This window comes from Mustela erminea, chromosome 11 (genome assembly GCF_009829155.1).
Source record: "Mustela erminea isolate mMusErm1 chromosome 11, mMusErm1.Pri, whole genome shotgun sequence".
NCBI lineage: Eukaryota > Metazoa > Chordata > Mammalia > Carnivora > Mustelidae > Mustela > Mustela erminea.
In genome coordinates this window covers 85,990,334-86,014,579 of record NC_045624.1, presented here as the reverse complement: position 1 = coordinate 86,014,579, position 24,246 = coordinate 85,990,334, and the positions used below count along the sequence as shown (strand labels likewise).

The 24,246-nt window shown below is 39.0% G+C and overlaps 1 protein-coding gene across 3 annotated transcripts in view; it reads left to right on the top strand.

Moving 5' to 3' along the window:
• The window catches only part of RELN (reelin), a 497,367-nt gene that overhangs the window by 209,478 nt on the left and 263,643 nt on the right, over positions 1 to 24,246 (top strand). For all 3 annotated transcript variants that reach the window (XM_032304615.1, XM_032304614.1, XM_032304616.1), the window contains exons 5-6: positions 18,933 to 18,965; positions 21,863 to 21,941. In XM_032304615.1, coding sequence (XP_032160506.1) covers positions 18,933 to 18,965; positions 21,863 to 21,941 — 112 coding nt within the window. The remainder of the gene's footprint in view (positions 1 to 18,932; positions 18,966 to 21,862; positions 21,942 to 24,246) is intronic.

Genomic DNA, 24,246 nt, shown 5'->3' with positions numbered 1-24,246 from the left:
GCAGGACTCTCCCAAGAAACCTGCTGGGATGAGAGTCTCATCTGAGAACAGTCAGCATGCTGGTTTTTAGGATGGAATGTGCTCATCCAAGGATCTCCTTGGGAGAAGGGAGGAAGGGCCCCAGTGTGGAAGGCCGGTGATGGTATAGGAGCAGGAAGAAAAAGGAATTCTGGAGAAGGGACCAGCCTGGGAGACTGGGAGACTCAAGGAAGACAACTCAACATGGTAGAGGTGTTCAACAGGGACAAAGGCTTCTGAAATAACAGAGAGGTTGACGTCTGAGAAAAGCCTTTAAGATTTGCAGTTAGAAGGTCATGGCGATTTGACTATAAACCATCAGCAATGGTTTCAGGAGAGGCTGGACCACCTGAAACTGCCTTGTAGTCTGGAAAGTTCTTGCCCAGGCTTTGGAGACATACAGGCAAGGGAAGAAAGATTACTGTGAATTGAGAAGTAAATGTGAGGTAGTGTTTAAAGTTGAGGCTTTGAAAAAATCGAGGATTAATGGGAAGGTGAGAGATAGGGCAACTGGAGGGGAAAGCAGACTCAAGGGAAGGGTGAGCACCCTCTCTTTCCCTCCCACACCCCCTGGTAGAGCCAGAACATATTTATGACCATCCAGTGCCTTGTAGTCAAAGACCACTAGGAGCCCTCCTGGAATTGACAGGTTAGGGTTAGTGCTAGTTCCAGGATGGAGAAGGCACGCCATCCAACCATGGGGCATCTCAATAAGAGGATGTTACCGAGGAATTACTATGACATTAGGGCCTCTATCTGATGACTTTGGCTAGGGTTTCTGGAAGTGGGGCTTTGCTCTATGTTGGATGCTCTAACCAGGAATTCTGATTTGGGATCTCAATAAATTCTATCTATAGGGAAGGCAGACTGGAGTGAGGGTAAGCTGTAATCGGTGAAAAGACAGTACAGTCACCACTCTTCACCAGAAGGGGACGCTTGGTGGACTGTGAGTTGGACAGTGTTCTGGGTGGGTCTGTGTTCGGGTATAATTACAAAGTGGCCCTGTGTCAGTCTTGACCCATCACGTTCCCAGAGTGGCGTTGTCTGCAGTTGATATTCTGTGAAATCATTTTTTTTTTAAGATTTTATTTTATTTAAGATTTTTTTTTTTAAGATTTTGACATAGAGAGCACAAGCAAGGGGAGCAGCACATGGAGGGGGAGAAGCAGGCTCCCCACTGAGCGGAGAGCCCAACAAGGGACTTAATCCCAGGACCCTGGGATCATGACTCGAGCAGGAGGCAGACGCTTCACCAACTGAGCCACCCAGGCGCCCTGTGAAATCATTTCTGCTCATTGGGAGAACAGCAAGACCCAGCTGTGAGCACCAGACCAGCTCCTGGATGCCAGGGGCTGCTTTTCCTTTCTTGAGGCCCAGGAGAGAGTGTTAGTACACAGTCATTTACTTCTGGATTCAGGCTTTGTCAGGATTTTGGAATGGATCCAAGCTCTGGGTAACCTTATTTTCAGAGCCTGGACACAGAGTACAGGCTCAGTTAATGATAAAGGGGGAGGGATCTTTCTGGAGCAAACTTTTATTCAAGGTCAGTCAGTGTGAAATCAAAAGTCTGAGCAAATAGATCAGTGTGGTCAGATTGTGGATGTTCAATTTTTTTTCTTGAAACTTAACTATATTTTCTAAAATTTTTTTATAGTGAACTTATATTATTTGGGTTATAAGGAAATAGCAAAAGTTTCTCTCTCCTTCCCTCAAATAACAAATATAGAGTTATATTTAACAAGGAGGAGGGACAATTCTATTGAAGCAGATGGACTTCGGAGAACTGGAGGAAAATTCTAAACCCCAACTCCCATGCCTCTTCCTTTGTGAAGACTTGCCTGACGCTCTTAACATGATTGGTCTTGGTGATGTCATAATTATTTATTTAACTGTGCATGCCCTCCCATGAAAGCTTCGGAGGGCAAGAAACATGACTTGATTTTTTGTCTTTCTGAACACCCAACAATGCTTGGCATAAAAGCAGACATGTTTGCTGAATGATCACCTTAAACGTCTTGCAGTTGAAAAATCACTGCCGTTCCTGAAAAATCTCCTTTAACCCTGACCTTAAGCCATAGAACACCGTGAGTCAGTGTGGCTGTAACAGAAAGAGTGTCCCTAAGGAATGTTCTTTACACTAACTTCAGTTTGAAAAATGTATACATCCCCATTTTCAGAAATCAGAAAAATTATTCACAGATTTTCATCCAAACACTGATGGGTCCCCTCAGTGCTCTTGGACCATACTCCAAGTTCAGAGGTTTCAGGTTTTCACCTTGAGTCATGAACTCCTGAATAATTGCAAACACATCTCTAGTTGAGCTCTGCTGATGGGTCGCGGTGTTTCTGAGGAACGAGTGAGTTCTCATTTCTAGTCTGGGTGGGGGTGGGAAGGTGCTAGATTGTTTTGAAAGTGGAAGATGCTTAGGTTCATTCACCAGCAGTAGACAATAAAGAACTGAATTCATTGAACATTCAGTACTCAACAGGGATTGTGGAATGCCTTCCGTGGTCCCTGCACTGTTCCATGCGAGATCTTGGGACACATCAGTAATGTGAACAAAGGTGCCTGCTCTCCTGGAGTCTATATTGCAGTGGAGAGGAAAGAAAGAATAAATATGAGACATAATACATCATCAGACATGATGCATGTTAGGAGGTGGTAAATGCTATAGGAAAAAACTAAAACTAAAAATGGGGCAGGATAAGATGACACAGTTGGATGGAAAGAGAAGAGGCAGATTACAATTTTAAGGTAGCAAGTCAGATGGTTTTCACCCAGAAGGTGACAGTAGAGCAAAAACCAGGTAAGGGAGCTAGCCACACAACTATCTGGGGGATTGTCTGAAATGCCGCTAAATGATATTATCTTATTTTTTTTAAGATTTATTTATTTATTTTAGAGAGAGAGAGAAAGAGTGGGGGGTTAGGCAGAGGGAGAGAGAGAGAATCTTAAACAGACTCCCCACTGAGCAGGGAGTCTGAGGTAGGGATCACTCCCAGGACCCTGAGATCACGACCTAAGCTGAAACTAAGAGTCAGCCATTTAACCGACTGAGCCACCCAGTTGCCCCACCACTAAGTGATTTTAAAGACAAACATGGTAGTGTTTTGTGAACTACTGTTAGAGGTGATGAGAGTCATAGGTAACTTCAGAATAGACTGAAAACCTGAAAGAAATTAGGGACAGTCAGTCTTTTACAGGTATTACTATTGAGCAGTACAGAAAGAGCTGCAGACCGAGGTCATATCCCTCAGAAACACCTATCAGGAGTCCTGTCGAAAATGTTGAGATGACGGATGCCTAGGGAGCTCAGTGGGTTACGTGTCTGCCTTCTGCTCAGGTCAGGATCTCAGGGTCTTGGGATTAAGCCCTCTGTCAAGCTTTCTGCTCACTGGGGAGTCTGCTTCTCCCTCTTCCCCTCTCGCCTGCTTGTGCTCACCCTTCTCCTTCTGAAATAAATAAAAATCTTAAAAAATAATAATAAACAGAAAATGTTGAGATGAGTGTGGTTAGTTAATGTATCAGCTGGAGATGAGGGCATATTTGAATTTATGCTCTGACCCTGCACCTGTCAGTTCCTCCTTGTAGATTAGCAACAAAACCAAGCAAGTTAGCTTGACGAACACCACTCATCTATGGCTGGACTAGAATCCAAACCTCAGGGCTCACCCCCAATGTCAGTTTCATTATACAAAGTAGATTCTTAACATTTAAGAAGTAGACATTTAAAACCTGTGGAACCCCAGCTTCAGTAAATAAGAATCATTGCCATTGCCTCCTTTTCCTGAACACCTAGGAGAGAATACACACTTTGCGAAGCCCTTGTAAGACAGAGGTGGTGACTGTGAAGCTGATGTGGGCATTCTCAACATGGCTGCTGGTCCCGCAGTGCGCACACATCCCAGTGGGGGCTGGGTGGGGGTGGGGCGGGGGGGAATCATGTATATTCACTGGCCTGTGAGCTTCTTGGCATACCCCCTTCAAACACACACGTTGATTATTTAGCAAGGCCAGATGGCAGGCTTAACGGCGGACAGCAGTCATGCCCTGTAGTGCCCCCAAAGGATGCATGCCATTTATAAACCGTGCTGGAACTCTCTGCTCTTGGGTTGATGGAAGTGGTTATAACCAAAGGCAAATGTTTTATGTCAGGGGAAGGGGTCAGGCGTATAGTTGGAGACAAAAACCTTGGCTGCTTTCTGCCATGCTCAGCAGTTGCTCTGCTGTTCATCACTCTGAACAGAGGGGTAGACAGAGCGGCTATACGTTCTAAGGGCTGCTGGACCCCGACGGTGGACAGTGCATTTACTTCATTTGGGAACTGAAATTTTTAAGTTCTTTCTAATGAGGACTAATGAACGTTTATTTGAGCTGTGAGATGGAGGGAGATAAAAAGTTCGGTAAGCGAGTCCATAAAGTGAAAGAGGGATTTAAATTACCTAGATATTTTTCAGCACATTAAGAGTATGTGATGGATATGGTAATTAGCTTGATAGTGGTGTTTATTTCACCGTCTATACATATATCACAACATTGAATTGTATACCTTAAATATATACAATTTTTATTTGTCAGATACACCTCAATAAAGCTGGAAAAAAAAAGAATACCTTTTATAACCAAACATGGTATGAGTTTTTTTTTATCAGATCTACCAAAATTTTCCCTTGCCTATTCTTGCTTATTTGCTAACTTATATTACTAAATGTTTTTCCAAAACCCTAAACTGCAAATTTTTTTATTAATCATACTACGCAAGTCAGAATCAACTAATAGAATTGGGTTCAACCATATTTACTTTAATAGTTAAAGTGAAAAATAATGATGAGTTCCATTTGAATTTACCCAGTGTTTAAGTTTTTGCTTTTCAAAGGCTAGTTTTCCCCATGACTATTCTAGAGTTTACTTTTCTGTTCTGCAGTTACAGTCACCTTTTCCTGACATCCTGCCTTTGTAATTGACAAATGAAGAGAGCTGAATTAGGAGACTTTGGTAAAACCATCCAGGAAACCTTACTCTTTCTTCAGGGTCTCACAAACTAACAATAGGGGAGGAACTGAAGCCCTCCTTGGGGATGGGGCAGGCAAAAAGTTTTCCTAAGTGATCCTGAGGACAGATAAGATTTAAAGCAACATCAAAGAGCTGACTCATGGGGCCACAGTAAAATTTCTTGCTACTGGGCCTAGGTGCGTCTGACCACTTTTTTAATTTCCTAAAGAATGGTGTTTTGAACTGGTGCTGTTTATCCCAAGATGATTGAACCTAGATTTAAACGTCCTTCTTTTCAGTTCTCAGGGTTATATACATTCCCACTTGACAGCTTTATCTAGTCCAAAGTCAAAACACCAGGATTTATGCCCAAGAAGAATTTGACATTGAGTTCTTTTGGATCGAGAGAAGTACACTTTCTACTGAAGTTGCTATATAATCTGCTGGATTCCCCCCTATTCTGAAGGGCAAAAAGCCTAGAGGGGAGCAAAGCTGGACTGAACATACCATAAATTATAATTTTATTTTGGATTGCAAGATACTATTTCAGGCAACCTATTAATCCAACCGTAATTTTACATTCAAAGGTTCAGTTGTTTAGTGTAATAGTTAATATGGGTTTTCGTAATCAGGTTTTTAAGAGTTGGAATTCATTAATATTAATACATACTGTGCTGCATCCCATACTATTCCCAAGAGCCTGGCATAATATTCTGTGCCCAGAGGAACATGGTCAAGTTGCAAGGGTTAAACGCAAGTGATGTGCATAGGATGGTGGTTATCACAGAATACTCACTGAATGTTAACTGTCATTATTAGTACTAGGATATTTGTATTTGGATGCCATTTAGGTCCATTTAGGTACCTTAAACTCAATATATTCTAAACTGAACTTGACTTTTCCCCAAATCTGGGGAAGGACTTGCCCTACTCCTGAGCAATGTGTTTAATTTTCACTTTATGAACCCTTCAATTTCTGTAACTTTATAGCCTCTGTAACGTTATAGCAGGACCAGACTTCAGACTTCAGAACATGCACTTTGCTCATCTCACCTGGACTTAGTTTCATTCTGACCCTCATTTGTCATCGTCTTTGTGTTTTCCCCTTTACTAACTTGTTTGATTGGACTTTTTGGTTTTTTTTTCTTGTGATTTTTGCTTTTGGGTGTTTTGGGGTTTTTTCGGTTTTTTGTTTGTTTTGTTTTGTTTTGTTTTGTTTGCGGGGGTGGGGTGGGAGGAGTGCTTTTTGGTAAACTGCCTTGTATCTATTTTAGAACAAGTTGAATTTTGCAGTGTATCCTTAGACATATAAAGGAAAGTGAGAGGTAAGGTAATGTGAAGATGATAACAGAGGTTCATGTGACCAAGACAGGAGGGAACAGAGAACATTAAAATTTCCTAACAACAATGTTTTGCTGGTATTATTAGTGCCCAATAATTACTCTCTTGTTGGTGTTATCATTTCCCAATAAACTAACATCTTTGGAGCAGCTGTGTGCCAGACGTGCTAGTCAGGGGATGCAGAGATGCACAAGACACATTCTCTAGCCATACAAACTCACAATCTGAGCAGCCCTCATTTTCACTCCAGCTTCTAGGATTGTGAGCTACAGAGGGATTACTTTTTCTCCAAATGGACCCCTTCCCCAACCCATAGGAAGTTAACTCTTCCCTTAGTGTATAGAGCTTCTATGGCAAAGTGCGTCCAACTGTGGGCTTAAGTGGTTAGAAGTATATTTCTCCATCATAAATCAGTCTGGAGTCAGGTGAGCCGGGGCTGGTGGAGTGGGTGTGTGATTCCATATCGGGGGCCCAAGCTGGCTGCTCCAGCACTTACCATGTCCTAGAAGGAAGGGTAAATGGCCAGGAAAGCATGGCCATTCCTTTAGAGAGCATCACCCATCCCTGAATGTGACCCAGGTTGTGGGCTCCTCCTTACGATCAGAGCTTAATTCCTTTGTCACAGGACGCTGCAGGGGACAGGGTGGTAGATACCTCTAACTGGAGGCCACAGTTCATTTAAAACAAAGAAAAGGAGAACAGATGTTGGCAGACCTCTGGCAAAGCTCTGCTCACATTAGCAACAAGAGTTCTTTTTAGTAGTAGTGGTATTAGTAGTGTAGTAATTATTATTAATTATATAATGATGGTGATGATCCTAATAATATTCCCTCCTATCTCTGATTATTAGTTAAAAATCATATGCGTTCAGCCTACAGGTCAATTTTTAGCTCTACTTCTTCTCCTCTGCCCCATCCATGAACTTCATCTCCTCAAGTTCTCTAAGGTCTTAAGATGTTTTTGTTTTTTTTTTTAAAGATTTTATTTATTTATTTGAGAGAGAGACAGTGAGAGAGAACATGAGCGAGGAGAAGGTCAGAGAGAGAAGCAGACTCCCCGTGGAGCTGGGAGCCCGATGCGGGACTCGATCCCGGGACTCCGGGATCATGACCTGAGCCGAAGGCAGTCGTCCAACCAACTGAGCCACCCAGGCGTCCCACTTAAGATGTTTTTTAAAAAAATTACTACACAGTGATTTGAAAAAATTTTTAAAAACTATTTACCAACAATTCAGATGGTAAATTGTTTTGTGTTCTGATTTTTCACTTTTATTCATATAGGCAAAGTTTTGAAAAATGTTTAGTTATCTCCCCCAGAAAAGTTCAGGGCATGAGCGTAGCAAGACAAGGAGTCACAAGTGTGAGTATTTAAGATTTCATTATTGACAGCTTGTGGTAGAATAAATCTTACCTGACAGAGTTCTCTGTTCCCCCATTTGCAGATTATAAAGATATGTTTTAGTTTTTTCTCCTATTCCATTTATTTTACAATATGACAGATGATAAGTTGTTATGAGACACAAATCAAATTGAGATGGGAAATGGGGGGGAGGGGAAGAGAAAAATACCTCCTAATATTGCTGGTTCTGTGTATAATTTAGCTGTCTTTAAATATTAAGGAATTTTTTATACTGATCGTAAGTCTATTCCTGAACACAGAGAGAACTATTTTCACTCTGAATTTATAACATTTTTGGAAGCTTAATTATCATACTTGAAGGTCAAATGGTTCTTTATTGCAATAAAATACAAAAGTAATAAAGAAATTATTCCTGGGGAGATGAAAGTCTAGGTTCATAGCTCATTAAATGGTAACTTCACAGACCATGTCTAATTTGTCATATTTAGCTTTGGAAATTTCATACATTTGAATTTCAAATTAGGTGAAGAGATACCTGAGGCAAAACTACCTAGGGCCTTTGAATTCTAAAATGATCCGGGAGATATAGTTCCCATAACATAATACCTTTATTTGTAAGAAGTGCCTGTCATATGTATATTGGTTGCCAGACTCCAAGGCTTTTTTTTTTTTTAAGTAATCAATAATATTATCACAAAGCTCATCAACCACTCCCTCAATTTGTTTTTATTTTTATTTTCTATTTTTATTTTTTTTAAGATTTTATTTATTTATTTGAGAGAGAGACAGTGAGAGAGAGCATGAGAGGGGAGAAGGTCAGAGGCAGAAGCAGACTCCCTGTGGAGCTGGGAATCTGATGTGGGACTTGATCCCAGGACTCTGGGATCATGACCTGAGCTGAAGGCACTTGCTTAACCCACTGAGCCACCCAGGCACCCCCTCAGTTTGTTTGTGGACAACCCTTCCTTTTTCTTCTCAGCATATTGAAATTTCTATGCTTTGCACTCAATTATTTGTTGAAAAGATTGGCAGAAACATATTTTGAAGTAACATGATTACTTAGAAGTTTCCCTCCAAAATAAGTGAGTTGAAACTTCAACACTTTTGTCCAAAGAACAACCTTTGGGTGAATTAAATGTAACCTCCTTCTTTGTAATGTGCCTATTCTAGGCTGCTGTGATCTTGTGAGATGCGGCGTTCTCAAATTGGCAAAAGCTTAAACGCAGAAATGCTTTTTTAAGAAACCAAGCTTTTCTTTCAGCATGTAATATGTCTCTTAGACAAATTGATGGGAAGAATTTCTGCTTCAATATAATATTGAAAAACCATGTAATGATCCGTGTTTATGATATTTACTTTAGAACACAGGTTCTAAAGAACACAGGTTACAAAGATGTAACCTATGGGAACGTGATTAAGAACAGCATGACTGTGTGATCATGGATCCAAATGAAATCATAGGAACTAATATGACATTAGACATGTTTACTGCCCTTTAAGTTTATCAAAGAATTCTGATCTTCCATTTCCTCTTTTTTAAAAAGACTTTTTTTATTTAACTGTCAGAGAGAGAGAGAGCACAAGCAGGGAAAGCAGCAGGCAGAAGGAGAAGCAGGCTTGCTGCTGAGCAGGGAGCCTGATGCGGGACTCGATCCCAGGACCCTGAGATCATGACCTGAGTCAAAGGCAGACGCTTAACCGACTGAGCCACCCAGCATCCCTGATCTTCCACTTCCATCAACAAAGCTCAACTGCTGCTCTCTTGCCAGTGTCATAAGACGAATTGTGACAGGCTGTGAGGTGCTCTAGATAGTTGGAGATAATAGGGAAAAGGTATTTAGCAAAGTGAAAGGTAGTTTTCACAGAGTAACTCTGAGCCAAGCCACAGACAGATATTTAACATCAGTTGTGTTTAAATGTTTGGAAAGGGATTGATAAGTAGTTATTTGCATAATATGGTGAAGGTCAGATTAACCAACTCACTGTAATTGAAAAATAATACACTATTTAAAATCTCCACACACACACACCCCCACAAATGAAGAGATTCCTTAGGAAAGAACCTGTAATTCTTGTGATTCTAGAACCAACGCCAACACCCAGATGCGTGAACATATATGGCCTAAGTGTTTTTTCCATCTACTCAACAAAGTATCAGTACACATTTTTTTTCTACTTGATTTTAAACAAATCAATGGTAACCTTGTTTAAAGAAACCAACAAACATGTTTTTCTTTGAAAATTTTGCTACAGAACTTACGTGTTTTCATGTTAGGCCTATTCAGTCTCTGTGATAGGAATTGCTTGTTTTGATGTGAATTGGTTCCCTTTCTTTACAAGTGTGTCACATAATAATCATTCACCTTCACTCTCTCTGGCACAACTGTCTTTATAAAATCTGCATTAGTACAGATTTCATTGTACTCATTGTATTCATTCAAGGCAGTTCCAGTCTTGTTCTTAAAACAGCTCATGAAGATTAGCAAACCATTTCAAGAATAGCACAGTTGAATGAAAAGAAAGCTCTACAAGGAATTTTTTTTTTTTCAAGCGTATCTTAAAGTACCTTCTAAAAACAGTGATTCAGGGGTGCCTGGGTGGCTCAGTTGGTTAAGCGACTGCCTTCGACTCAGGTCATGACCCTGGAGTCCTGGTATCGAGTCCCGCATCAGGCTCCTTGCTTGGCGGGGAGTCTCCTTCTCCCTCTGACCTCTTCCCTCTCATGCTCTCTTTCTCTCTCATTCTCTCTCAAATAAATAAATAAGATATTTTAAAAAGATAAAATAAAAACAGTGAATCAGGTTTCTTATATTTTCAACTATATTAGCTTATCAATTAAAAAAATCCCCTCTTATCCAATATGGAGATTACTCAAAAAATTAAAAATAGAACTACAATATGATCCAGTAATACCACTACTGAGTATTTACCAAAAAATATGAAAACATCAATTCAGAAAGATACATGCACCCCTATGTTTACTGCAGCATTACTTAGGATAGCCAAATTATGGAAGCAACCCAAGTGTTCCTCAATAGATGAATGGATTAAGACTATGTGATATTCTTTATTACAGTGGAATATTGGAATGGAATGGGATAGAGTATTACTCAGCCATAAAAAAGAGTGAAATCTTCCTGTTGGCAACAACATGAATAGATCTTGAGAGAATAATGCTAAGTTCTAGTCAGAATTAGTCAGAAATTAAGTCAGAAAAAGACAAATACCATGATTTTACTCATATGTGGAATTTAAGAAACAAAACAAATGAACAAAGGAAAAAAGAGACCAAAAATCAGACTCTTAGCTATAGAAAATGAACTGGGGGTTACCAGATGGGAAGTTGATGGGGGATGGGTGAAATAGTTGAAGGGGATTAAGAGTACACTCACCACGATCAACACTGAGGAATGTATGGAATTGCTGAAAAACTGTATTTTACATCTGAAATTAATATAACACTGAATGCTAACTCTACTGCAGTTGAATTTTTAAAATATTTTTTAGAAAATTCACTCCTGTCCTCTTTACATAGTCTATAAAATCTTAGTAAAATTACACATCTAATCTTCAGGTCATTTAATAATACCCTAACCTCTAAGAAAACGTTTGGCTAAGCAAAACCTAGATTATCACTGAACCATTTAATTATTGATCTAAAGCTTTGTATTCTACCAACATGAATAATCTGGGTGGGTCCTGCTGGAAAATTTGTAGTACAAGTAATTTTTGAGTTATATTTAAGTGGCACTATCACAAATATCAACAGAAATCTGGAAAAATTAAGTGCGTATTTATGAATGACTTTGAGACTCTTTAGAACATTTATTACCTATCTAGTATGAAAAGATTGTATTATGCATAAAACTCTAAAAATTTCCTGTTATTTTTTCTTGTTTAACTGCTCTTGGGAGATATTTGACTAATGAAATTTCATAGATCCACATTTATTAATGCTTTCCTGGTGATACTGCTACCAAATTGTATTGATAATTAAAACATTTTAAAAGTGTTCAGCTTTTTTCAACTAAAAACAAGTCATATTATGCCATACCTTCATTCTTAATCCTTTTCAGGAAATAGACTTTTGAAAAAACATTGGAGGTTTTAGTGAAATTTGATCATGATTCTTATATTCTATTGACTTATTTTTACTTTTTTTTTTAAAGCAGAGAGTCCATTTTTAACTAGCCTGTTTAGCATGTAATATTTTATCTGTGGTTTTGACTAAGTTGATTCATTTTAATGACATTTGGCATACTCTTGATGTTATCACAGTATCACAATACAACTTAAGCACAATTTCCATTTCAGTCCAATTATCTGAATCTGATCAAGCTTTACAGAGGACATAGTTTCTATAATCTTTTTGAAAATACTTTATTTATTGATTTGTTTGAGAGAGAAAGAGTGAGCAGGAGGGAGTGGAAGAGGCTCCAAATCAGACTCCATGCTGAACACAGGGTTTGATCCCATGACCACGAGGCCATGACCCGAGCCAAAATCAGGAGTTAGATGCCCAACCGACTGAGCCACCCAGGTGCCCCTTATGTAATTTTCATAAATCTAAATGACATTAAGTCTGTGGCTAAAGATTATAGAGATGTATGATCATTTTGAATGACATCAGCTTCACTAAAACATAAACTCATTTTCACCTTTATCCTCTGGTTAACACAGTGTTATCATCTTGTGTAGGATTAATAACAAGTTAGTAGATACTCAGAATTTTAAGTTGGGTTTATTTATCCATGGCCAATACTCATGGATCTCTGTGGAATGATCCATAAACTCCCAACTGTAAGAAATGTTATCCCATGATCATTGTACTTTGATTCTAAAACGTCATTCAAAGCTTGGCCTTTAACCCTTGCATTGTTTATAGTTTATAAATTATTGTTAGAAACTTCCTTATTGAGTGGAATTGCCCCCACATTTATGGGAAGATAAATGATTTAGTAAGTAATCACATGTTGGTATAAACTAAAGTGAACTTTTGGTATTTTTCTCAGAAGTGAATTTTTTCATAGTAGAGGATGTGCAACTACTCATTTTTGTGACTCTAGGACTATCCAAATTTGTTAACAGCTTTGAGTTAAGATAGTAAGTGAGTTCCCACAACTTAAAGTTCTGTCCAGGCTTGATGTCTCATGGGATTCACCAGTGAAGCTAAATCAGGACCCTATTATGAAGGGTCCCTTCAATGATACCTTTGAGTACAAAGGCTTTCCAGCTGTCTTTCTCTGTCTCTAATTCATTTTTAGCAGGACCTCTACCCTCAGTGCATCCTCCCCTCTACATATCTGGTCAATTGTCTGACCTGGTGTTCTTCTCCTGATGGAGAGACACACCTGGGAAGAACTGGGATGTCTTTTACACTTTTGTTAAAGATGTGTCCTACCCTGTTTTTTCCAAAGCCAAAGCCTGCTTCTTTAGGAATATTTTTACTCTCTCGCAGAACAAAACTTCCCATTCTAAGCCATTTGACAACTTGATGTGATAGCTAGAGTTGGTCATGCAATTTCAGGTGAGAGGAGCTGGGATATTGGACCAAGGTGGGTGTGGTGGGGTGGGGGCAGTCAGTCTAAGGTCCTTGGAGAGGCAGAGAAGCAGTAACAGACCAACAAAAAGTTGAGATAAAAAATTCAAGCAATTGAGAAAGATGAGTCAGAACTAGTTCAATGGCAAGGGAGCAGGAAAGTACATGTGGTATATGTAGCTGGAGATGTGGTGTACCAGGCAAGCACTTGGAAGGTTGACAGATTATACGGTTTGCATGTTATATTTAATAAAGGAAAGAGCAAAGGCCTTAATGCCAGATTTACATAATTCATCCATGTTACTAATATGAGGCAAAGCAGGTACTGTCCCAGTGGAAGTGTAATAAATAATGTTAAACTACATTATTCTTCCTCAGGCTACTTATTCTAATTTTTCTTTGGTACATTTACCCCAATAAATGTGGGGGGGGAAAGGTTGAACTTCCTATAAGCTCAGAAATTTTTTATACTTTATAAAACTAGACTGATAAAATAACTTATTGAGAGATGGTTAAAATAGCTTCCCAGGCCTAGTACTTGACTAGATTTTGGACTGTGTTTACACCGTATGTGGATGAATATTTTTCAAGGAAATTTGTACTTGTCCTTCCAGCAAGTTTAATGCATACTAGGTTTCTCTTTCTGATGAAATAATGTTTCATTATCTTGGTGGATTTTGTTTAAAATACTGAATTGAGTTTTCCTAACTAGTGATTTAAAATATGATTTAAATTTGTTAAATTGCCATAGAGTCTGTTTAAATTCAGCTGGATATTTATTGGGGGTTTAAACTACCCAGATGGTTATATTAATAAAGGAATTTTTCACAATGTCATGAATACATTTGGGCTTTTCTCCCCCATAGGTTTGGATATTCAATTATTCATTTTCCAAAATTTCATAAAATACATTTTAATTAAGAAGTAGTGGGGTGCCGGGGGGCTCAGTCACCTAGGTGTTTGACTCTTGATTTCTGGCTCAGGTCACGATCCCAGGGTTGTGAGTCTGCGCCCTGTTGGGCTCCATGCTCCATGCTTAAGGTTCTCTCTCTCCTTCTCCCTCTTCTCTCCCCACCACAAACACACACGCACGCACGGAAGTAGCTCTCAGTTTAATTTAGTATTTATTGAGAACCAATTAGCAGCTTAGGCGGGTGTCTTGGGTGGGCATATTTTCTGCCTTTGAGGAGCTATTTTTTTTTCTTGGGAGAAAAGATACATAATTAAGACAGAGAATAGTTCTGCACACTATAAAAATAAGGGCTGGATTGTATGATTCAGACCAATTGTTCTTAAATCTGCCTTTCTGTCAGAATCAGCAGGAAAGGTTTTTAAAAATACAAAATCTGGAGACAGTCTTTGAGACGTTGGTCTACTGTCTTCCTGGTGTTGGCCTCACTGAAATAAATACTTTTCTTGTTCCACACCACATACACACACACACATACACACACACACACACACACACCAGAAACAAAAAAACAAAGGCAAAGTCTAAACCTCCACTCCCAGAGATTCTGACTCAGTGGGTCTTTTCTAATTGGCCCTGCCCTGATGATAATGTTATAGGTCATGCAGTGTAAGATGCCTCGTGCCAGAATAATGTAGGAGAGGTGGCTATTACTATGGATAGACTTCTTAAAATAGGTTAAACATTTTATAACTTATTTTTTATTGGGTTCAGGCCTTAATCTCCAGTCATATAAAGTCAAGTAGGTTCTGATGTCTCTGCAGATATTTTGTTGTACTTATCTAACTATGGTACTGACCAGTAAGTATTTTTAATTGATAATTGCTATAAATTTTACCTTTATTTCCCAGGTCTTTTTGAGGTTACATATTTTATAGATACCAGTGTTATTTCTTCCCTCTTCAGAATTTATTCTGTGAACACAGAGTACCCCTTTTGTAAAATAGCTGATATTAGGGTACCTGGGTGACTCAGTCTGTTAAGCATCTGCCTTCAGCTCTGGTCATAATCCTGGAGTCTGGGGTCAAATTCTGTAGGGAGCCTGCTTCTCCCCATGCCTCTGCCTCTCTCTCTCTCTGTCTTTCAGGAATAAATAAAATCTTTTTTAAAAGTAGCTGATGTTAGGCATAGTGAACAACTGTCATAGCTTAAGAAACAAAGCAAACAACAACAACAAAATTTCTTTGGTCCTCATTCCTCATTAGGTATTAAAATCTCATCTCTTGCTTTGCAGTGAACTTTCTTGAAAGAACAGTCTGCATTGTAGTTACAAGTGTGACCTCTGAAGCCTAATTCCCTGGATTCATCTCTAGACTCTGCTTGGCCGTGCCTTGCTAAGAGGGTAGTCTCAATAGATAGCATCTTTATTAGGATTATCTTACTTTGATTCAACCCTCCTCTCTTAAAACTTTCTTTTCCTTATTTCTGTAATGAAACCTAGTCTTTCTCAGTCTCCTCTACTAGCTCCTCTTTTTCTGCCAATCCCTTAAATGGGTTTTTTTTACCTCTTCATTTCACTTCTGTTTTTATGCCATTCTCTCTGGGTGACACAGTCTTCTTCTGTGTCTCTACCACTTCTTGCGCTGTAATGATTCCCTGATGATACCCAGCACGGATCTCCCTCCTAGCTCCTGTTCAGCACTGTCCTGTTGAAGTACACTGCAAGCCACATATAAAATCTTCAATATTCTAGTAGCCACATTTAAAAAACAAAAATAAATAGATGAAGTTTAAAAACCTATTTTATTTAACAGGGAATATATAAAATAGTAAACATTTCAATATAATATAGTCAATATAAAATTATTAATGAGAAATTTTTCATAATTTTTTGTACAAAGTATTCCAAATATGGTATGAATTTTACACCTAGAGTACATCTTACATATTGGAATATTTTGTATTGAGATTCTGTAAAATTTAGAGTTGAAAATTAGATTCACGTACCCAATTGTTCCATATCTACTTACAGGTTTTCCAATAACTGAATCAAACATCAAAAAATTATTTTCCTTTGGGGTGCCTAGGTGGCTCAGTGGGTCAAAGCCTCTGCTTTCGGCTTGGGTGATGATCCCAGGGTTCTGGGATCAAGCCCTACATCAGGCTTTCTGCTCAGCATGGAGCCTGCTTCCTCCTCTCTCTGTCTGCCTCTCTGCCTGCTTGTGATCTCTGTCTGTCAAATAAATAAATAAAATCTTTAAAAAATTATTTTTCTTGGGGCGCCTGGGTGGCTCAGTGGGTTAAGCCTCTGCCTTCGGCCCAGGTCATGATCCCAGGGTCCTGGGATCGAGCCCCACGTCGGGCTCTCTCCTTGGCGGGGAGCCTGCTTCTCCCTCTCTCTCTACCTGCCTCTCTGCCTACTTGTGACCTCTCTGTCTCTCTCTGTCAAATAAACAAATAAAATCTTTAAAAAAAAATTATTTTTCTTTAATACTTATATCCACCTTGACAAAATGAGTACATATTTTTTAGAAGAGATGACTTAACTTCAATATGAAGGCCTATCAGTTTCAAAACTATATTTGACCAAGTAAATCTATTTACTCTTATGTCAACCTAGCATTAGATATTACCTAAATCAAAAACCTACTCCAAGATTATCACATCAACACATTTTAAAATATTTTTGGAGTCTTTTTGCAGACAATTAAAAAATGCTGTCAATTGCAGTTAAAATCTTCTGCTTATTGATTCACGTTAAGGCAATGTATAAAATCATTGTTTATTTGTATTTTAGAGATTTTACTTTCAGTCTGAGTTCTCCTACTTTTCAAACCACTTTGCAAATAAACTCTTGCCTTTCTTGAAGCTCCAAATTCAGCTCATTCGTTTGCACTGTGATACTGGTCAGGCAACATACATCATTGTGCCATGTTTTTGTCATTGATTATTAGTTAATGAGCAATTATTCCTCTTGTTTCAAGAACACATTAAATTAGAGTTAACAGTTCAGTGAATCTTCATAAAACTCTTCTGTGATGTAACCAATAAGCGTTAGCACAAAACACAAGATCATTCCATTTTTCTTCTGTTTTTTTTGTTTTTCCAAGAGTTTCATAAGCTGGTGATGAGCCAGAGCATTTGCATATATGTACTAACTCTGTACTAACAATTGTATCCATGACACTTACCATAGAGTCTGTTTCAAAAAACCAAACACAGGCATTTTCAGTATGTATAATATATTGGTATGAAGCAATAAGACAAAGATCAGCCTATAGTTTTAAAACTCTGTTAAGTCTGGATTTTTCAGCTAACATAGCTGAAGTAACTCCATCATTGTGTGATAGAAGCTAATTTTTTTCATGTCTGACTGAAATTCTTCCTAAACTGATGTAAGAGATTTAAAAATGTTTGTGTTGTAAGTTCTAATTTTTAGATAGTGCATTGCCAACATTTCTTCATAGATTCAGTAGTTCTTCGAGAAAAAAAAAATAACCAAAGTATTAATTGGGCCGTGTCCCTTATTTGCAAAGTGTCTTTTCTTAAAATGAATATATTTAACACCCACTCCTTTGCTCATAAGTGCTCAGAAAATCATCAGGCTCTCATGGTTAAGTCCAAATTCCCCAGCATTCACTTCTATGATCTTGTCCCCTCGATCTTCCCAATATCACCTTTTTTACTCTTTCCTCTTAAACTTTCATCCAGTCACACTGAAATTGTTGTGGTTCCCCTCAAAGCCATTCTCTCTCTCTCTCTCTCTCTCTCTCTTTTTGAAGACTTATTTACTGTTGAGAGGGAAAAAGCAATGTGGGGGCAGTGAGGAGGGGAGGGAGAGAGAAATTCAAGTAGACGCCCTGCTGACCACAAGTGCCCAAGTTCAGAGGAACCATGATATCATGACCTGAGCCCAAACCGGAGTCAGACACAACAAACTGCACCACCCAGGCGACGCTCTCTTTTGCTTCTCTATGCCATTTCCTTTTATTCCAGAAAGAAGCCCCTCTCTGCTCCCCTTACTACCACCTCTCTTCCTTCTGCTCATCTTCCACAACTCAGCAGAGGGGAAGCCTGGGTAGCTCAGTTGGTTGATCGTCTGCCTTCCACTCAGGTTATGATCACAGAGCTCGAGTTCCGAGTAGTGCTCCCCATTCAGGGGGGAGTCTGCTTCTCTCTCTCTGGCTCTGGCTCTGGCTCAAAAAAAGAAATAAAACTATTAAAAAAAAAAATCCTTCAGCAGAGAAATCATCTTCTCAGGAAAACGTCTTCTGACAACCCTCTTCTCTCCAGTCTGGAATTAGTATGCCTTCCTTGTCATCTATCGCCCCCAGCCTCCTCCAGACACACTGCCATAGCCCTTACTACACTACACTCTAGCCACCAGAAGGGAAGCTCTTTTGAGAGCAGAGGGGGTGCTTTTATCTATTTCGCTAACACCCAGAACAGCCCCTGACAGATACTGGATGCTCGGAAAGAGTTTTGGCATATCCATTAAATTAACTATCACATCGCATTGATACTGTGTATCCTGAGCGTAAGGGGTTCTACTCTTCAGTGTAGGAGTAATGCATTACTTTTAAATAGAATAAAGAGTGAGTTGGATGCTTTACTTATACACCTTTATTGACATTTTTTTCTTACTCCTCTCAAAAAGTTTCAACCATTTCATTTGTATAGTATGGCCTAAGTTTTGTCATTGTATTTGATTATTACTAGATTTTGCTTTCATTGCTAATCAGTCATCTTTCCCTTTTTCTCTCTTGGTCCAGCTCCAACAGAAGCCACGATGCACCCACATCTAGGTAAGTGGTCAGACCCTGAGGTCACTAATGTTAGTACTAGATATGCATGTTTCACTCCTCTGTGGCCAGATGATACAGAGGTGAGGAAACTTCCTGCCCTCTCTGATTTTCTCTGATCGTTCACTGGAATCAGTCTTGGGTTCAGATTATGCTTGAAACGGGACCTCACCATGGCGGCGGTCATGCTGCCCAGCTGGGGCTAATGGAGGGACTTTTGAACCTGTTAGTACGTTCAGCCTCGGGATCCTATTGACTGTGACCTTTTCATCCTGTATACTATGCTAAATGTTCCCCAGAGCTCCTGCCCATCACAAATAGGAGACTTGGGCAGAGTGGTAAGGAGGGTGTGGAGGGATGGAGATCATTTCAGACTTCAGATACCGGTTCAGACCAGTGCTGGGTTGCAAAAAGAGAAGGAGTTTGGTCATTTCTTTTAAAATTCAAATGAGGCTGTTTAAATAGCTGTAAGCTTTATTTTAAGGCACCACGTGAAGTTCCCATCTCTCATTTTTCTCATGTTCTTTCCCTACGGCCGTGCGAGGCAATGTTATATAGCAGTTAAGGGGATAGTTTCTGGAGCTGCTACCTCGGCTCATCTCACCTTCCCACTTGCTAGCCACGTACACGGAGTAAGTTACTTAGCCTTTCTGGGCCTCAGTTTCCTCATCTGTAGAGTGGAAGTTATAATAATACCTACCTCCTAGGGTTATCCTGAGGCTGAAATGAATTCCTTTGTGTAAAGTGCGCAATGACATAACAGTGTTTGGAAAGCAGTAAACACGTGAACAAGAACCATTGAGGCTTGCCCACACCTTTGTCAAACATTCTCTAGAAAACAAGTGATCTCTAAGAGTTAAGAGTTTCTCATCTGTGTTGGTGAAGATTTATTTTAAAAACCATTTCCTACACTACATATGTCATAAGAATGAAGAATAAGTCAGCCCAGCTGGCTCCGGCCTTTTCCGATGTCTCTCGCGTTGGGACTTGGAGATGGGTCAGTTATTTAGCTCTCGGGCTTTTCCTTTCAACATACAAACCCAATTAATTTATTTTTCTCTTTGGAGAATCTGCCTCGAGAAGCTCGACTTTCATGTAATGCTACGGCTTGGGGCCCTTCTTCTTTGGCAGACGAATTGCCAGCGCTTAGAAGCCTGCCTTCTGGCAGCCCAGGCAGGCTGGTGACCCGCCGTGGCCCAGCCCAGTCTTGGCCAGCTTAGGTGTCCGGGAGAGCTGGACCCTGCAGGCAATTCAGGCCCCGCATCCGAAGGCTCAGAGGAATCATTAAATCACTCGCATGCACAGAACACATCACAGCGTTCTCTCCAGCGGAAATCCATAGTCTCCCTGTTGTCCTGCCTAAGGCTTCGAGTCTGAGCAGCCATTGCTCTGAATACGTGCTGATTCGCTGATTGCTCAGACGTCGTTATGGGCTCACCTGCTGGTGTACCTGGAATCAAGAGAGCGAGGGTGGCCATGGGTGGTCGTGTCACCAAAGAGAATCTGGAAGTATGCTTCCTGATAGTCGGAGGTGACTTTAATTACCCAGTGAGTTAACAAATTATTTTCAAGTGAGCCCCCCCAAAATAATATATATATAATAAAATATATATGATAAAATATATTTTATAAAATATAAATAAAAATATAAAATTGATAATAAATTTTTTGTTACTTTTTTTGGTTAATCATATCCTATGATTTTAATTTCTTCCAAAAAGTGTGTGTAAACTCGTTCAAACAAAATTATACAAGCCTGGAGAATTTATATTAGCCCAAACAACTTCCAAAGCAGACCATGGGAATTGGATGAGAGAGGGGTTTTAAGCACTAAATTCATTTTTTACAACTTGAATAGAGCTAGTGGTAGTTTCTCACAGTCTTAAAAATGAGGTGTGAATTTTTTTTTTTTACTTGTCCGCCTTCTATTCAGTGGAAAAAGCACATATTCTACATTTTCTGAAGATAGTTTTTACCCTTAGAATGGCTCAAGTTGTTCTAAAGCTGGAAAATGGGTACTTAATACCAGTTCAAGTGTAACAATGGCATGCTTTAAACTATGGTTGGTTCCCTGGTATTCCTTCTGACTTTTTTTTTTTTAAGATTTTATTTATTCATTTGACAGAGAGAAATCACAAGTAGATGGAGAGGCAGGCAGAAAGAGAGAGAGAGGGAAGCAGGCTCCCTGCTGAGCAGAGAGCCCGATGCGGGACTCTATCCCAGGACCCTGAGATCATGACCTGAGCCGAAGGCAGCGGCTTAACCCACTGAGCCACCCAGGCGCCCCTCCTTCTGACTTTTAACATGACTTTACTTGGGACTTTCATGGACTCATGTAGATCATTTCTCCAATGCAGCTCTGGGGGAAGAAATGTTAACAATTTGCAACACATTAAATTAAAAAATGAGTGACTATAGAGAATGAGAGAAAACAAGTCAGGGCCAGAGGGATAGTAGGAAATAGAAGAGGAAATGGGTAAAATACCAAACATATTAGCCAAGTGAACAGCCAGAATGTTCCATCTCCTTCTGCACTGTAAAGTGAGTTAACACTGAATCTTTGCTAAGCATATAGAGCTACCAGAGGCAAGTCTTGCTTGACCTCTTTTTGTAGGTTAATACTGACCTTGGCCTTCCTCCCTCGTCTAGCGGGTGACAATTTGGTAGAATTTCTCTTTGGGGACTCTGGTTTCCAGACTTCTGTGTGTCTAAACCGCAGAGCCTTTACCCTTTTCCCTTCATAGTTTAGGGGCAAAGCAAATATCATCAACCACTCATTTAAAATTCAGCTTTCATTTAAAATATTGTTGTTCCTTGTAAAGGCAGCACATTGACCCTTTCAAGTAGCTGAATCTATTGTTTAGTGTAATTTTTTTCTAAGTATTTTATTTTTCTTTTAGCTGAAGTACATAGTGACAGCATTATCCTACGAGATGACTTTGACTCCTACCGCCAACTAGAGTTGAATCCAAATATATGGTAAGTTACAGGAATGTGTCTCACTTCAGTGTGTTTTTTCAATGCCAAGAAAACATGATGCTGACTGCTCCCTTGGAGCAGTTCATATCATTAAGTTGCATATTAGCAATAAGGGATCAGTGAGAGTTGTGAGTTGTTCAACTAGGAAGCAGAGCTGTGTAGACTGCATGGTGTCCATTTCATGACTTCTTTAAGAGCTGAGTGTAGGTGCCGCCTCAAAGCCATGTGTATGGTTAGATTTTTTTTTTCAGTTGTATAAGTTCTTTATGTAGAAAAAATTATGCTTTAGTGTGTCTAACAATTGTGTTTATGCTGAGCGAAAGAAGGGAAGTGGTATATCTGAAATGACAGGTGATTTGAGTCATACAAATAACTTCTAAGTTTTTTGACCACCTCATTATTTATACTCCATTGTCTCCTTCGAAGGCAGCTTAGATGTAACTCTGTGGGATATTTGAGGACAAAGAAATAATGAACCAAAATCATTCATTAAAAACTTGTTGAATACGTAAATGGATGTATGAATTTGTTGGCAATTTGTTGTGCTTTTGCTGACTAGAGAAATAGGTCTGTCAACCTAGAGCTATAATCAATCTGTGTAATTTCTGGGAATGTCTGAATGTGGATTTTCTATGACACTAAATGTTTTTGTATACACAATCAAAATAAATTTGAAGCTCTAATGTGAACTTTCGAGTTACAGCCAAAATTCAAAGAAAGAAAGTGAAAAATACTGATTCAAATTGTATATGCGATGCTATTGCAACATCATTTACAATAGACAAGATATGGAAGTAACCTAAATGTCTATTGATTGGTGAATGGATAAGGAAGGGGTGTGTGTGTGTGAGAGAGAGAGAGAGAGACAGTGAGTGATGGAATATTACACAGCCACAACAAAGGATGAGATCTGGTCATTTGCAACAACCTGGATGGACCTAGAAGGTATTATGCTAATGGAAATAAGTCAGACTGAGAAAGATAAATACTATATGATTTCACATATATGTGGAATCTCAGAAACAAAACAAATGAACAAACAAATCATAAACAAAAATCAGAATCAAACCTATAAATACGGAGAACACTGATAGGTGCCAGAGGGAAGGGGGGATGGGCAAAATGGTGGAGGAGAGTGGGAGATACAGGCTTCTAGCTACGGAATGGGAATAAAATTCCTTCTAGAGTAGGGAATATAGTCAGTGATGATATTGTGGTAGCATTGTATGGTGACAGGTGGTAGCTAGCTATGCTTGAGCTATGCGTGAATATACAGAAACTGAATCACTATGTTGTGCACCTGAAATGAATGTAACATTATGTGTCTACTATACTCAAATTTAAAAATTTTAAAAAGACTAGAATTCCATCCTCAAATGTCAGCACGTAATATTCATGTCTGTTTTTCTTTATTTTTACTGTTCAACAAATATTAAGCAATAATCATTTTATTGATACAATAAATTTAGAAGACATATAGTTCCTCTTCTCAAGTAGCTTACAGTTTAGTAGAAGATATACTAAGAACATATTTTTAAAAACCATATGATCCAGGATAGAAATTCTTTAAGTATAATAGAGGGGTACAAATAGCATAGGTACTGTAGTTCCAAAAAAAAGAGAAAGATGACTCTGGTGGGATTTTCTTGGAGAAAGTAACCCTTGACCTGAGCATTGAAGATGATATATAGAGAGGGCTTGTGCTTCAATACTAGATGGAGGAATGTCTTCTGTCTTTTTTTTTCTTCTTCTTCTGTCTTCTAGAATGATCTATGTACTATATAGTAAAAATCAGACTGGACAGAGTCATAAAGTCTCATAATTTATCTGCCATTTAAGAAATAATTTATCAATAAAATTTCACTTCCCTGTGAACATATCCTAAATATAAGTTTCTTAAAATAAATTGAAAATCTTTATTAAGAAAAGGCCAGTGAAACTTTCTAAGCACTGCTTGTACCCAGGAAAAGTTCTTCCTCCCCCTGACATTTGGGTTTTTTATATTCCATTAATATAGATGTTATCAGATGATTTGTTTCTTTCAAGGCAAGTTCATTTCTGTCAAGCTAATTCATTGTCTTCACCAAATTTTCTTGACAGATACAAAATGTGACTTTTATGTGGTTCAAATTCTTTTGTTTTTGAAATCAATAAAACATGATTGATTTTGCTTCACCCATTTTCATGACTGATCTGATATATGCTTCCTTGACCGAAGTTATGGATTTTGTGTCCCCTTCACTTAAGCTATGGTTTATCCCACTTAAAAAAAATTTTTGTTAACTTTAAAAAGCCACGTACTTCT